This window comes from Spermophilus citellus, assembly GCF_964194105.1.
Source record: "Spermophilus citellus genome assembly, chromosome: 18".
Lineage (NCBI taxonomy): Eukaryota > Metazoa > Chordata > Mammalia > Rodentia > Sciuridae > Spermophilus > Spermophilus citellus.
In genome coordinates, this window is record NC_138200.1 from 14767762 (window position 1) to 14783410 (window position 15649).

Below are 15649 nucleotides of genomic sequence, written 5' to 3' on the forward strand. Positions count from 1 at the left end.
AGTTTAAGACTTCTGTAGCGGTATGACAGGCTGTGGGTCCGCAGAACTGTATGAGAACTTTGCCGCTTTCTCTATATTTCTCCTCTTTTTAACCCTCGTTTCTCGGTCTCTTAATCCATTTATTTTCTTTCCGTGGCAGTATTGGGTATTGTACCCAGGGACGCTTTACTCCTGCGCTGCATCCCCCTTTTTAAAAATTTTTATTTTGATGTGAACAACCAATAAAAAAATGTAAAAAAAAAAATAAATAAAAAATTAAAAAAAAACAAAATGAAAAAAAAATAAAAATTTTTATTTTGAGACAGGGTCTCACTAATTGCGGAAACTGGCCTCAAACTAATTATCCTTCGCCTCAGCTCCCCAGGAGGCATTGGTTCGACTTTTTTTTTTTTTTAATTTGAAAACCTCATTATGTGCCAGGTTCTGTTTAGTTGTGGGTGATACAGCGGTGAATAAGTCTCTGCCCCTGAGAACTTGACATTCTACTGAGAAGGTAGAATCCAATAAACCTAATTTTTTTTTTTTTTTTCCAGTACTGGGGATGGAACCTAGAGGCTCCCTGTCATTGAGATAGGTCTCCAGCCCTTTTATGTATTTCTTTAATTTGAGACAGGGTCAAGCTAACTTGCCCAGGCTGGCCGGAACTTGGGACTTTCCTGCCTCAGTCTTCTGAGTGGCAGCAGAAATATAGGCCTGTGCCACCACTGTGGCAGAATGAAGTACACTTTTTATGTTGGGTGATGACAAATACCATGCAGAAAGTAGAGCAAGGTAGAGAGTTGGGGAATGGAGGGGGTGTGGGTTGTAATAGAACCAGTCCGGGATAATCTCATCTGAGCAAAGACCCAAAGGAGGGGTGTCATGCAGGCAGAGGGACAGGACAGCCTTTACAGCCAGCTTAAAGACCCTGTTGCTGTAACGGGCCAGATGTGCTGGTGGAGCAGCTAGGAAAGCAGTGACTGAGGTCACATGAGCAGGGGGAGGACAGCAGATGGGAACCAGGTTGTGTAGGATGCATAGAGGACTTAGGACTTTTGACTTTTTGTGATCAGGTGTCCTAACAGGCTTCCCTTGTTTGTCCCCTGGGGGAGTGGAGGAAAGAGAAAGGACAGGCTGGAGCAGAGAGATTGAGGAAGCTGCTGTGAAGGCTCAAGTGGGAGATGCTAGATAGGACCAGGGGGAGATAGTCCTGGGGAGGGTGGAGCTGGTCGATGAATTGTTGCAGTATGGGTTTGAGATAGGTGACAAGGGATTCCCAGGTCCCAGGTGTCTGGCCTGAGTCCTGATCACTGGTGGTAGGTGTCATTTTGTTAGTTGAGGGTTTCGTTTTGTTTGGCTGGTGCTGGGACTGAACCCAGGGCTTTGTATAGCTGAGCAGGGGCTCTCCCCCTGGTGACACCCCCAGCGCAGGTTGCAGGTTTTACTGTTTTGGGAATCAATCAGATATTTCTGCTTTTTGGTGTTCTTTCTGAGTCCCCGTCTCTTTCTGCAGATGTTTTGGCACTGCTTACTCTTGCTCTCTGCCTTTGGGTCTTCGGGTTTCTGTTTCCCTCTCTCCCACATACCAGGGCCTGAGCCCTTTCCCACAAGGAGTCAGTTTCCTGGAAGGGAAGACCAAAGGTCACAATCAGCCAGTGGGATGAGAAGAGGGACAAGGGAGGCAGAGGAGGGGAGGAGGGAAAGTGGCTGCAGAAGAGGAAAGAGTGAGGGGGCGGAAGATAGATTGGGGAGGGAAGAAAGGAGGAGAAGGGTAACTAGAAGAGGGGGTGAGGGGCAGGAGAGGATGGGGGGCTGGAAGGGCTGGGGGAGAGGAGTACCCGGGAGGGGAGGAGCTAAGACGAGGAGAACTGGAGGCAAAGGGGAAAAGGGAGGGAACGAGAGGGAAGTGGGAGGGAGGAGGGAAAGTGGAGAGAAAAGAGGGGTCAAGGGAGGGAGGAGACTGCGGGCGAGGGGTGGGGCGCAGGTCTGACGTGGGGCGGCTTCCGGGCTCGGCGCCCCTACTCCGGGGGGCGGCTCCCGACGCCTCTTGCCTTGTATGGTCCGAGGACGCGGCTCCCAGGGCCCCGCCCGGACGCGCGTCCACGACCCACGCACACCGGCTGGGAGAGGCCACCCCGGCTGGAGGAGTCCCACGCCTCGCATTCCCAATGTCCAGAAATGCCCGGATCCCGAAGTTCTGAACTTCTGGGTCCCGACAAGCCCCAACCCTGTAACCCCGAGGACCCAGTGTCCCGGGGATGCCGGGGGTCCCCGTGAGACCCCAGCGTCTAGATAGGAAGTCGTCCTAGATCGGAAGCGACACAGCCTGAGATTCCAAAGTGCTGAGATTCTCGACTCTGGAGACGTCGGACCTCCTCCCGCAACAGCCGGGAGGTCCGAGTCCCCCGGGTTCAAGTGCTGAGGCGGGTGCCGCGGCCCCAGGAGCCTGGGCCCCGGGGGTGACCCCCGCCTCTGCGGCCCGGCCGCCCCCGCCCGCCCTGGGCTCGCGTTCCGGCACATTCCGTCCTCTCAACTCCGCCCGGCCCGCCTCCCTTGGCCCCGTGGGGACGGAAACATCCCGTCCCCGCCCGAGCTAGGTCAAGGAGCCCGATGAGACAGGAGCGCTGCGCCCCCCACGCCCCGGGAACTGGCTCTCCCGGTTCTTACGGGTGACCTCACCTGGACCCGCCCTCTCAGGTGAAGGGCCGGGTCCGCTGACGTCACTTCCTGCCAGGTAAGTGCCACTGGCGCTGGGGTTCACAAAGGTCAGTCGACTCTACCCTGCTGAGTTACACCGACCTTCCCTCTCCGCTCACCGCCTCTAGACCCCGAAAAAACCAGCATTCTTTTGTAGATAGACTCCTTTTATTTAAAAATCTCAAAAACAAAACAAAAACAAAAATAAAATTTTAAGACAATATATTACTTAATATATTATTATAGCATACTTACAATAATTATACCATCGTTTCCAATATTACAAAAAGGCAGGAAAATACAAGGGAAGCAGACGACCCAATATATATAAATAACTATAAAATCTTATTAGAATAAATAAAGTCGTCATAAATAAGGGGCCCACTGGCTTGGGAGGAGGGATTTGGCAATAACTTTGGCTACTTGCTTGTGGAGGGAAATTTGAGCACCAGGATTCTCCCTCGGGGAGGTTCCAATCACCAAACACTGGAACCTCGGGTCTAGGGGAAAATGGGAGGGGACATAGGGGCCTACTATTCACAGCAAACAATTCCAGGAGACAGTTGGGCAGGGGAGAGGACTCACTGGTTCCCTCAAATATGCTACATGTTTTAAAGAACCCCAGAAAACACTGTCCCCCAACACCATGAACACTGAGCTTGCACACTGGGGACCTGCCCCAGGGTAGCATGGGGGAGGGGTTAATGCATTATGGAATGTGGAGGGAGGGCCACTTGATTAAATCAGGAATCCCCCAGGTTCCCACAGCACAAGTGCCTCCCCTTGAGATCCAGCTGATGCCTACTAGGCAGGCACTTGTCATTCAGAAACAGAGATTCGATTGAAGATGGGGAGTCGTCGTGGGGCTGCAGGTGGCTGAGGTGGCACAAAAACCCCAGCCTCAAAGACAGGTGAGTCGGATCCCCCCAGGCTGCTGCCGCTGCTGGCATATTCATCAGGGTCAGATCCCAGGCTGTGTGCAGAAGGGCTCCGGGCCAGGCCACCCAAGGGCCCCCAGATGCTGCCAGGAGTGGCCCTTTTGCAAGAGGGGCAACAGGCTGGGGTGGGGTCCCTTCGAGTCACAGGGGTCCCAGGGGCAGCAGAGAAGGCAGAAGGTGAAAGTGGAAAGTCCCCAGGTGGTGGTGGGGAGCTGGAGGGTGAGAAGGAACATGAGGACAGGGAAGGGCCTGCCAGGCCTGGTGGTGGTGGAGAGGTTCGGCGGCCAGAGGGCAAGCCAGAGAAGCTGATGCTCTGGCGCAGCACATGGGGGTGGCCAGGGGCCGCCAGGTCCTCGTTGAGATTGTGAATGAAGTGGCACCGTGAGCCGTAGGGGCAGCGGCCCTGGAGGTAGAATTTGTGGCAGAGTTCCGTCTTGTACTTGGGGTGGCGATTGGCCTGGCGCAACTCACCCAGGCCATGGGCAAACTGGCACTTAGCCCCATAGCGACAGCGCCCACTCTCTGAGAAGGTCCGACACAGTTCAGTCTTGTAGCGGGAGGAGGTGGTAGGGGTGGCAGTAGGCGAAGTGGGTGAGGGCGACTGCTCAGGCCCCGGGCGGGGAACAAGGGGTGCAAAGCCAGGAGGTGGGGGCACCCAGCCACAGCTGCGGCCCTCCACCAGGCTGGTAGAGCGGCCAGGCAAGCGGGAGGTGACCCCAGAAGGGCTGGAGTCAGATGAGTTCAGGCTCCAGAGTCCAGAGGACTCAGTTCCTCCGTGGTCGGATGACAGGTCAGGGCTCAGCGACAAGAGGCTCTGTGGGAATAGTGTTCGGTTAGGACACCCGAAAACCGAAAACGCAGGGTGACGCCCCGCCCCACGGCACAAGAGCCTGCCAGTCCGGTTTGTGGGCTCCGGGCCTAAGCCCCACCCCATTACAGAAACTCCTGGGTTCCAGATCCCAGGGATCCCGGTGGAGGTTCTGGGTTTATCTACGACTGACGCCTATTCTGAGGGACCCAGAAACACCTCCCCGCGCCGCCGAGGAGTTAAGAGGGGTCCCAAAGTTAGAGCACACAACTGTTCCTCAATTTGAAGCCTCTGGGCCTCCGGGGATACGGATGAGTTTCGTAACTGGGGGAGCCAGGCAAAGCTGACCTAGGAGACCGCGTCTTGGGTTTTAGGAACTCTGATTAGGAGCGGAGGCAGAAGTTGATTCCCCCCCGCCCCGCGGTGGAACTTCAACCCCAGAAACGCCTCCGCGCAAAACCGCGCCCTCAGCAACTAGGGGTGAGCCAGGTGTGGGGGCCATTTCCGCTTCCAGGCAACCCTAGTTTGAGAAAAGTGCGCCAGCTTTCCGTCTCCAGGGCCGCCCCACCCGTGTTTGGGCTGCGACCCGGGAGTTGTGGGCTCTATTTTCCCGTCCTGATAATCAGGCTGGTCTGAGAAAGGAGGCCAACGGCCCCGGCCCGAGTTTGCGGCGCCAGAAGAGTAGAGAGTCAGGCGTGTGGTCCCCTGGGAATGTGGTCGGAGGGCACTCACCTCGTAGATGGCAGTGAGATCCATGGCGGCGCGGGTGGCCATGAAGGGCGGGCCAAAAGTCGGAGCGCTGAAGTCAGGCTGCTGCGGGTGGCGAGAGCCAGCGTTTTATAGGACCGCGTGGGGGCGTGGTCACGAGAGGCGGGGCCAGGAGGGGCGCTTCCCGGACGCGCGCCCGCGGCTCGGCCCGCCGGGCCTCGTACCAGTTCCCTTCCGCCCGCCCCCGGCTAGGATGCGCCCGAACTTGGCCGGGAGGCAGCCACGACCCAGCGGGAGGGCCTGGGATGGGAAGCTAGAGCCTGAAGCGCCCAGGGAACTGGGAGAATGGCTCCAGGGGCAAAAGAGAGGGGCTGAGGCCGAGTGGGTGTGCACGTGCGAGACGGACAGTCTGGGGGAGGGGAGAGACAGAGAAAGAGACAGAGATAAGACAAGATGCAGAGAGAAAAACAAAGAGCGGCACGCAGCTAGAGACCTAGCCTCGCCGGGCGGAGGCGCACACCTGTAACCCAGCTGGGAGGCTGAGGCGGGACGATCCCAAATTCCAGGGCAGTGTCAGCAATTTAGCGAGACCCTCGGCAATTTAGTGAAACTGTTCAAAAAAAAAAAAAAAAAAAAAGAAAGAAAAGAAAAGAAAAGAAAAAAGAAAAGCAAGAAAGAAAGAAAAGAAAAAAATAAAAAAGAAAGCTGGGGATGTAGCTCAGTGGCAAAGCACCCTGGGTTCAATGCCCAGTCCCAAACCAAAAACAAACAAAAAACGAAGGCACAGAAGAGGAAGGGAAGAAGAGGAGGGAGGAGGAAGTGGGGAAACCAGAGATGGCCCCTGAGAGACAGATTCAGAAGGAAAAACGACACGGGAGAGGCACATAAGAAAAAAGGAGAAAAACAGTGAGAAACACCTGCAGAGAGAGAGAAATCTGCAGGGGCAAAAGGAAGAGCCGAGACCACAGACCTTTTGGAAGGGAATTCTCTTCGCAGACCTTACTTGGTGCAGCATCACCTAGATCGGCAGACCTGACTACTCTCCACGTCCCATTCAGGGGGGTGGGGGTTGGGTGAGGTCCGGCTACCTGGCCAGGTTGAAACCGGCCGCTGTGGCACCTCCTGCTGACGCTGATAATGGCACTTCTAATTTCTTCGGGGTGGGCCATTGTGTAAATGCTTTACATACATTAACTCAATCCCCGCCACCTCTCAGGGAGGTATTATACCCATTTTAAGCACAAAGAAACCGAGGTCAAGTTACTTCCTTTAAAAGGTAGTGAACCTCGGCCACCAAATTCCAAGACAGTTAAAATTAAAGATGGGAGGGGGGACTGGATCGGAGGAGGACTGCCTGGATTCAACAGTTTTTAGAGATGGTCGCCGTGGGCTTTCCTCAACGGTTGAATGGGACTTACAATGAGGGTGCCTTGCAGCAATTCTCCATTTTCAAGGATCATCCCCCACATTGGCAAGCCCTTTATTTTCAAAGGATTGCCCTGAGTGAAAACTCTTTAAGATCTGGGAAGTAAATTGACCTTTTGGGGGGAATCTTGATGAGCTGGCTGCCTTGAGAGAAAAGACGGGGGTAGATAGAAATCATTGCCGTGAAGCGGAGTGATAATGGTGGAAAGTTCATTCTTGCACGCTGCGCCGCGGGCTTGTATTGAGGTGGGGAGATCTGGCCAGGCTCCAGCCAACTTGCCTCGTCGTGGCACGGGGGGAATCCCTAATGTGGCGCTTTCTGAGGCCAAGGGGCCTTCCTAGATCGGTCCCGTGAGCGGGGCGGGCCGCGGGCGGCTTTGGCACGGTTGCGGCCTCCCGCTCGCCCGTGACTCACTCGCAGGGGGCGGGGGAGGGGGCTTCCTGGAAGCCGTGACGAGGAGGCTCAGCCGGGACGCCCGGGTTCCTCTCCTGTAACCAGGGCTCCTGTCTGCTGTAAACAGAGCCTCGAGGACCAGGGGAAGAGTGGAGGGAGGGGGGCGCGAGGAGGGGCCCCGGGACCTGCCTCCCGCCCAGGCCAGCGCCGCCGCTGTCGCTCCAGGGACTAGAGGGGAAAACCTGAGTGGGGGGCAGCCCGGGTCCGCTCTGGCCACGGTCCAGGGGGAGGGAGTCCAGTTTCGATTCCCTGGAGACAGGGAGCCCTTCCCACTCCTGAGTCGGCCCGGCCCCCTCCCCTGTGCCATCTGCTGAGTCATCGGGACCAGAGCTGGACGCTGGGGATCGGGCCACTCTCGCAGGGCGGGACGACCCCTGTTTCCCCCAAACTCCAGGCCGACGTGGGAGGCTCTGGAAGCTGGGCCTGGGCCTCTCCTGCCAGGACAGCGAGGGTCGAGGCCCTCCTCCGTCGCCCGCAGGGCTGCGGCCCCCAGGCGCGTCTCGCTCGCACCCGGGCCCGGACCCTCCCCTCTCGGCCCGGAGTCGGGTGCCCTGCCCCCAGCGCCCAGGCCGGGAGGAAGTTCACGGCAGGACTCCTCCCCGCTCCCCACGTAGCCAGCGGGAAAATCCGCGGCTCCAGCGGCCCCGGGAATCCCCTCTGGAATGACGGTGGGGAGGGACGTGGCCGGGGTCCCGGGCTGGGCGCCCCGATCGGGTCCTGGGCGGGCGGGCAGGGGTGGGGGGGAGAAAGGGGCGGAAACCAGAAAGGCTAAAAATACCACGAGCACTTCCGGCCCAGGGGGAGGAGAGCGGAGAGCAGAGTTTCCAGAAAAACAAGCGGGGACGGGAAACGCGGGGGTGTGAGAGCCCGTGTGAGTGCGCGGGCGAGCAGGGGCCGGTGTACTCACGGCACGTGTGCCCGGCTGCGTGTGTGCCCGGCGTGATTGCCTGGGCGGCCGCGGGTGTGGCCAAGGCTGGGGCTGGCCGTGTGTGCCCCGGTGTGGGACTGCTGGTGTGCACCACTAGTGTGAATAGTGTGCTCCTGCAGGTGTGTGCCCTGCACCTCTGGGGGGAGGAGGTCAGGGCGCCTGGGGTTGCAGTTGGGGAAGTAGGTGTGGGACTTGAGTGTGCCGGTTTCCTGTGTGAAGGGCCGTGTGCATATGATCCCCAAGGACAGGACTCTGTGAATAAACATGTGAAACCATCTATCTGTGTAATAGATTGACTAACCACCAGCGCTGGAGCCAACTGGATGTGGGGAGGCGGTGAATTGCCATTGCTCTGCAGCTGTCTTTGAGTTGGATTTATGGGACTGCACTGCCATACCGCTGCCATCTGTACATAGCTCTGAGCCACTGTGGGATCTGGAGTGACTAAGGTGCCTGGACTGGCCAGGGACTGACTGTACCCGCTGGTGTGGCTGGGGGTCTGCAGATATCCTTGAAGCTAGGTGATTTCATGACCTTGAAGTCCCTCTAGGTGACTGCAGCTGTGGCTCAGTGTGTATGCTTTTTAGGTGTATGAGTGGTGTTCACGCGTCTGTCCTTAGCTGTGGGTGTGCCTGAGGCTGCATGTGCATGACGACACATTAGGCTAGTGTCTGGATGAAGTTCCTCTGTGGCCCAGTCACAAGGCAGTGAACTTTGGTGCCTGACGTCGACAGCGCACATGATGGGGAGAGTGGTTGGCGCCCTGCTCCATGTGGCTGTTGGTGTGTCTGCCTCTGTGGGCAGCGCAGACATGCACACACCTGCACCTGAGAAGCTGAGTCTGAGCCAGTCTTATCTGTCCCCAGCTGGTGAGGTGCTGCTGCCACTGGGCTGAGGGCAGAGCTGACTCAGTCCTGATGGACAAAGTCTGCGATGGGGTGAGAGATAGCGGGCAAAGTGGTGGTTAGAGGGTTGTTTGTGTATTCACATGGTTGAGTTATTCATTTAGAGTTTGTTTGTGGGACTGCCAATGGGATGGGGTCCCTGGGGCATCAGGTAGTGGGGTGGTAGGTTCTGCTAGTCTCTGCTGGATGGTGAGGGGGTGAGGGTGGTGTGTGCTTGTGCGGTGCCCATAGTCTGTGCTGCCTCATGTGTGTTGTGTGGTGGCTGTGCATTCATGTCATACACACCCCCCTGAGCACCAGGTCCTACACCCTCCCTCTGTGCCTAACAACCTAGCAAAGTCAAGTCCTCACTGGATAATCTGCTGGGGCTTCCTGTCCTATCCCTGCTCCTTCATCAAGACCCCAATCCTCCTCATTGGTGGGTCAACTCACCAGCACATTCCTGCCTCAGGGCCTTTGCATTGCACTTCACTCCCTGGAATGCTCTCGCAGTGGATTCCTTCTCCAAGTTGACTCTAGCACGTCAGTTAGGCCTGCCTTGACCTCTAATAAGGATTTTTTTTGTTTTGAGACAGGAATGGGGTTTATTACATAACCCAGGCTGGTTTTGAACTCCTGGGCCCAAGCGATCCTCCTGCCTTAACCTCCAGGGTAGCTGGAATTTCAGGCATGTACCAATGTACCTGGTGCTTGGTTTTTTTGTTTTTGTCTTTTTGGTTTTGAAAATCAAACCCAGGGTCCTACACATATTAAGCACATCTCTACCACTGAGCCACACCACCAGCCCTCCAATTTAAATAACCTTATCATCACTTGAACATAATAAACATGTTACATCTAATTATAAACCCAAATGATGTTCACAGGATGACTACCCAATGAAGATTTTCAATAAATTGACAATTCTCAATATGCCAGCCTTTTTTTCTTTTCTTTTGCAGTGCTGGGTATTGAACCTAGGGGCTCCTTACCTCTGAGCCACATCCCCAGCCCTTTTTATTTATTTTTTTGAGACAGGGTCTCACTAAATTGCCCAGGCTGGCTTTGAACTTGTGATCCTTCTGCCTCAGCCTCCTGAGTAGCGTGTTGATCTACCATGTCTTATTTTTTATGCTGTCTCTCAAGGATCAGCACAGGGTTCTTGGGTCGCACTGCAAAGCTTGGCCCACACAAGATGCTCAGCCCCTGTTCCACTGTCTGCGCTGCATCACCCACTGCCTGTGGTGTCTCCTAGGTGTGGTTTTTGCACTCTGGCCTTGTCTCCTGGGTGCTGGGATGTTATTCCCTCACCTGTGAGGTCACGTTGACACCACCCAGCGGAGCCAGCTGTACCTGTCTTGCACATATGCTCATGAACTGACACATCTCTGCCAGTATGTGACGTGTGCCCCTGGGCTGGGAGCTGGTAGGCTCTGCTGGGACAGGGTTAGCATATTTTCAGTTGTATGAAAGATAACTAAATCCTGCTAGGCAGAAAGACTATTATTAGAGATTAAGTACAGGTAAGGAGACATGTGGGTGCCCACGGGACAGGGACTAATGGTGTTTGTTTTGTTGCTGTAGTGGGGATCCGTTGCAGAGGTGCCTCACCACTCAGCTACACAGCCTTTTTTTTTTTTTTTTTTAAAGAGAGAGTGAGAGGGGAGAGAGAGAGAGAGAGAATTTTTAATATTTATTTTTTAGTTCTTGGCGGACACAACATCTTTGTTGGTATGTGGTGCTGAGGATCGAACCCGGGCCGCACGCATGCCAGTCGAGCGTGCTACCACTTGAGCCACATCCCCAGCCCAACACACAGCCCTTTTTATTTCATTTCTGAGACAGGGTCTGACCAAGTAGCCCAGGCTGGCCTTGAACTTGGAATTCTCCTGCCTCAGCCTCCAGTCACTGGCATTACAGGTGCGTGCCCCTGCACCCAGCTAGATGGTCAAGTGTGTGTCAGATTGGCTGGGCCGCAGTTCCAATTGTTTGAAAAGCTGATTGAATCAGACAGGGACTGAGCTAAGGCTTCCCTGAAGACGGCCACCTGCGGTCAGCGCCTCAGCTTGCCTCCTGCCTGAGCACCAGTGCTTCAAGGAAGCTCAGGAAGGAATTTCCTGGGATGTACACACACAGCTGGGCCACATTCCAGTTTCCCAGTATGGGACAGTGAATCACAGAGGTCTCCATGGTCTCAGGGTTTCCTTACAAACATGGGGTCCAGGAGAGGAGGCTGTTGGGTGGTGACATGGGAACCAGGGCACTGAAGGTGTTGGGTGGGGCAGTTCCCCGACCAGGCTGAGTCACCGGGCCTTTCACACCCCAACAGCTGGGCCTAGGATGGTAGCTCTGCCCGGCACTTGCCCAGGCCTGACAGCCATGGCTGAACTTCCCCTGAAGCTGTTGGGGGGAAGCCTGGTGGGGCACTCCTTCCCTCCCTCAAGCCCCCTCCCCAGGGCCTGCTTCCCGGAGCTGGGTTCTTCCCCAGGACTGATGATTCACACCACTGGGGCCTTTTCACTTCTCCTTTGGGCTAAAAATACAGGGACCCAGGCATCCAGCTGGGCCAGGCTGCCCCACAGATTGCACAATGGCCCACATTGGTGTTCCGCTGACGCAGGGCCTGGGGACAGGCGGGGGCCTGGGTTGCTCCCCAGTCAGGCATGTTGAGGTTAGGGCCTCAGCTCCTCCACTTCTTCTTTCCTGGGCTCAAGACCTTGCAGGCTGGGCTAATGTGGGAGATGCTGAGGGTCTCTGGGCTTGGCTGTGGTCCTAGAAATGATGCCTTAGCACCAAGAAACCCAAGGTTTCTGGCTCTCTTCATAGACAAGAGTGCCAGCTAGGAGTTGGGGGCAGCCAAAGAGGACTGACTATTAGAGACAGGGATACAGAAAACCACAGGGGCAGAGAAAGATAAAAGAGACAGAGAGAGAGAGAGAGAGAGAGAGAGAGAGAGAGAAACAACACAGGAGACAGGAACAGCTGGAGAAAGAAACAGACACAAATCACCCCCAACTGACCAAACTCCAGGGAAGACTGAGAGGGAAGGGCCCAGCCAGGAGACCACACCCACGCCACACCTACACCAGGCAGGGGTAGGGCCCCTGAACAAAGGTCATCAAGAAGGCTCAGTTCAAAGTCCATACTAGCCCAGGGAGGGGAGGAGAGCAGTAGAGGCGGGTTGGGACCTGTTGTCTCCCTGCTGGCCTCTGCTGCCCCCTGCTGGCTCCAATCCGCAATGCTCAGGAAAGAAGGAGAAATGAGACACAACTCCGGCTTTTTGGCTTAGGCCAATCTTCATTCTTTGTCTGCCCCCCTTATCCCCCAATGCCAGCCCCGCTCCCTGCCATGCCATCTCAGAGGGTGCCCCCGGGGCCAGTAGGTGGTGCAGGCGTCTTGCCTGTGACCTTGTTGGCACAGTCCAGGAGGGCCGTATGAATGTCCTTGGCACAGGCAATCTGGGCTTTGATGACGGCCAAGTACTGCGGGTAGGGCAGGCTGTCAGGCTGCACGGCATCTGGCTTGGTGGCTGTGGGCACCAGGGTCGGAGAGTGCTTGGCACTGTCACAGCTCTGTGAAAGGCACTCATGCGCCAGGCGCTGTGGACAGGAGGCAGGGGTGCAGCATCAGCCTCACTCTAGGTACACAGGGTCCCCCACCCCCTGGGGGCCAGCCTGGGGCAGCCTGCTAGATCTTTGGAGTCCTAAGGTCTTGGGAGTCAGAGCTGGGCCCTGCCAATCACTGGCTGGGTGACCTCAAGCAAGCGACTGCTCTTCTCTGAGACGTAGTTTCCTCCTCTGGAAAATGGGTTTAAGGACTACCTCTTTTGACCTCATAGGTAAGAACAGTAAGAACAGGTGTGTTGAGGCCCAGATCCTAGTGCATCATTTCTTTTCTTTTATGGAGGATTGAACCCAGGGGCACTTAACTACTGGGCTGCATCCCCAGCCTGTTTTTTATATTTTATTAGAGACAGGGTCTCACTGAGTTGCTTAGGTCCTTGCTAAGTTGCTGAGGCTGGCTTTGAACTTCAGCCTCCCGAGCTGCTGGGATTACAGGTGTGCATCAGCACCCGGCCCTAGTACATCATTTGAAGTACTAACTGATCATTGTCAGTTATTATGACTGTTACTGCCTTGACCCCAAGCTTACCATTGGCAGTGGCTTCTCTGATGGCACCTGCCACGGATTTTCTCCTACTTGTTTGGTCACTCCTACCAGGTACTTCTCACTCTATTCAAGACTGGAGCAGTAGTTTCCAGATTCCTTCTCCTTCCACTCCCCATGATCCCTCGGCTGTCATCCCCACACACTGGGCTCCCACCTCTTCAATGACGGTGCCCACACCTCTGTCCTTAGCTTCCCTTGTATTCCTAGGCCCCTTCCCTCATATTTTCCCATCAAACTATTGTTTCTCATGGGTCCCCATCTCAGATGATTCTACCATTCCTACCAGAGCCCTGGGCCCCATCCTGGAAAGTCCTCCCTTAACAGCCCATCTGTCCTGTGGCCTGACAAAACTTAGAAGCTCCCAAGTTCTTCCTCAATAAGTGAGGAACCAGGGAACTGGGAACATGGGAACCAGGGCACTGAAGGTGTTGGGTGGGGAGTTCATCAGCCTCACTCTGGTTGCATCCTTGGGCCTCACTAAACTGCAAGTTCTTTACTCAGCTCCTCTTACAAAGTCTTCTTTTGGCAGCCAGAGGCATATTATATTACTAAAAAGCAAACTGTTCCATGTTCTCCCTTACCTGAAATCCTCCATGGCTCCCCAGTGCCCTCAGCATTATATTCAAAATTCCACTCCTACTACACCTGAGCCAGACTGAATCTCCTAATAATCTCCTGAAATTTAAAGCATAAGTTGTTCCTGGCTGGAACACAGTGTTACCCCAACCGCTTCTCAATTCTGCCTTGCCTTTCACACCTGGTCCAGAATGATAATACTGTAGGAAACACTTGCCATATACCTAGTATGAAGGGTATGTACTTTCCATGCATGATCTTGCTGAGTTTTCTCTGAAACTCTATTTTCCAAGGGAGGAACCCAAGGCTCACAGGAAGTTGGTCTGATTAGAGGCCTGCCTCTCACCTCTTGCACTCTCTGTTCTTTGTTCTGATCTCTCTCTGATGTGCTCTACTCAGCAGCCTTCCCTGAACCACTCTCTCTCTACTCTCAACCCATGCTTCCACATCCCCTCAGCTGCCTTCCATCCTAGCCCTGAGACCACTGCCTGTGCTCCATTTCATAGCCCCAACCACTGTGGCCTGGACTTCTCCCATCACAGCCTTGACCACTGTGAGTGTCCCTGTTTGGGGTTACACTTGTCACTGGACTAAACTGCAAGTTCTGTGAGAGCAAGGATCAGGGCAACAGTGTGTCTCCAGCATCAGATGAAGCCCAGGTCTGTCCCAGAGGAGGTACCCAGTGAATGAGCCAACTGATGGTTCATGAAGATCCTAGGGACTGAGGTAAGATTGTGGGCACCCAATGCCCAGAAGACCCCTTACCAGACACAGCTCCAGCTGGTCACAGAGTGCGTAGAACTCCTCCAGGCACTTGTCAAAGCGCTGTATGGGTCCATCGCTGCTCTTTCTAGCATCCGGGAGAAAAGAGGGGAATGGATTTCCAATCTCTGGGGCACCAGGGTCTACGCAACTAAGTGTTCATCAGGAAACCAGGGACAGGCCCAGGGGATCTGAAGCAGAGCTTGAAATTAGGAGGGTGGTGGGGGGAGGGATTTCTAAGGCTGGGGTGGAGAGAGGATATCCTGGGGAAAGAGGGCTGCACTTACTGTCCATTGTCAATGTTAGTGTTCTGAATCAAGTTCTGCGCTGCAACCTTCATCAAGGTCTAGTTTAAAAAGAAAAAAAAGATGCGGAAGATAGAGAAACAGAGAGGATAATTTTGTTAGATCTACGCTCTTCCTTGAGATAACACCCAGCCTTAGTCCTCCTCTTCATTTGGCATCTCCCTCCTGACACTCCAGAATAATGCTGATTTCCATTCCTATATCAGACACTGGTATTTTCCCGGAAGCCTGCCCTCGCCTGGGTTTTCACCAACAATCTCCATTATCCACCAATCACGGGCAGAAGCTACGAACAGACACTCCTTTCCACAGGCTTTAACGACCAGAGGCGGGCTTTCCCCTTACACCCCTTCCCACTCAAGTTCTGGCCAATCCCAGCCTCAACATCTACATTGATCCCGCCCCACAATGTCACTCCACAGAGCTTCGCTTTGGCATCACAAAAATGAACGTCTTTCTCCTCTTCCCTACTATGATCTCTCCACAACTAAACCACCCCTCAGCACGCCCTCTTAGAATCAGACTGCCAAATCCTGCATTCTCCTCACAGCTCCCGATCAAATCACCTGTAGACTCTCCTTCAGCTGCGGGATGAGCATCTTATAGCGCTGCACAGGATCGAAGTCCTGTTGTTGCTGCTGCAGGAGACCGCTTTGGGCAGGTCCCACCAGTTGTGCTGGCGGTTGCGGCTGCTGCTGGGAACCCGGGCCACCAGTCGAACCCGGACCCGATACACCACCAGCTGAGGAAGCCACTGAAGCCTGCTGCTGGGGCGCAGCCATCTTCCTTGCTTAGAGCGCCGGAAGTGCGTCACAAGTGCTGCTCCCGGGTTTCAGTGTCTCCATCGGTAGGCCCCGTTTACTAGTTAACTCCGCCTTCAGACAGTTTAACCAATGAAAGGAGAGGAGATGCCCCCGCCTTCCATCAGTCTCTAATCCGACGTCCAGACTAGGGATTTCTTTTCGCCAATCACAAGACGTTTTCCCTCCATGGCTCCACCCTTTACCTCTCCAAT

The 15649-nt window shown here is 55.0% G+C and overlaps 2 protein-coding genes across 2 annotated transcripts; both read right to left on the reverse strand.

The window, feature by feature from the left end:
• Positions 1–2881: 2881 nt before the first annotated feature.
• On the reverse strand, positions 2882–5352 carry ZFP36 (ZFP36 ring finger protein). Its single transcript, XM_081273833.1, has 2 exons — positions 5155–5352; positions 2882–4428 (listed from the first exon to the last, which is right to left on the reverse strand). Exons 1-2 carry the CDS (start codon positions 5194–5196, stop codon positions 3496–3498), a joined length of 975 nt encoding a protein of 324 aa, XP_081129959.1. The 5' UTR covers positions 5197–5352; the 3' UTR covers positions 2882–3495.
• A 6740-nt stretch (positions 5353–12092) lies between these two features.
• On the reverse strand, positions 12093–15567 carry MED29 (mediator complex subunit 29). The gene is made up of 4 exons (XM_081273835.1): positions 15201–15567; positions 14617–14675; positions 14333–14417; positions 12093–12420 (listed from the first exon to the last, which is right to left on the reverse strand). Exons 1-4 carry the CDS (start codon positions 15414–15416, stop codon positions 12178–12180), a joined length of 603 nt encoding a protein of 200 aa, XP_081129961.1. The 5' UTR covers positions 15417–15567; the 3' UTR covers positions 12093–12177.
• Positions 15568–15649: the final 82 nt, after the last annotated feature.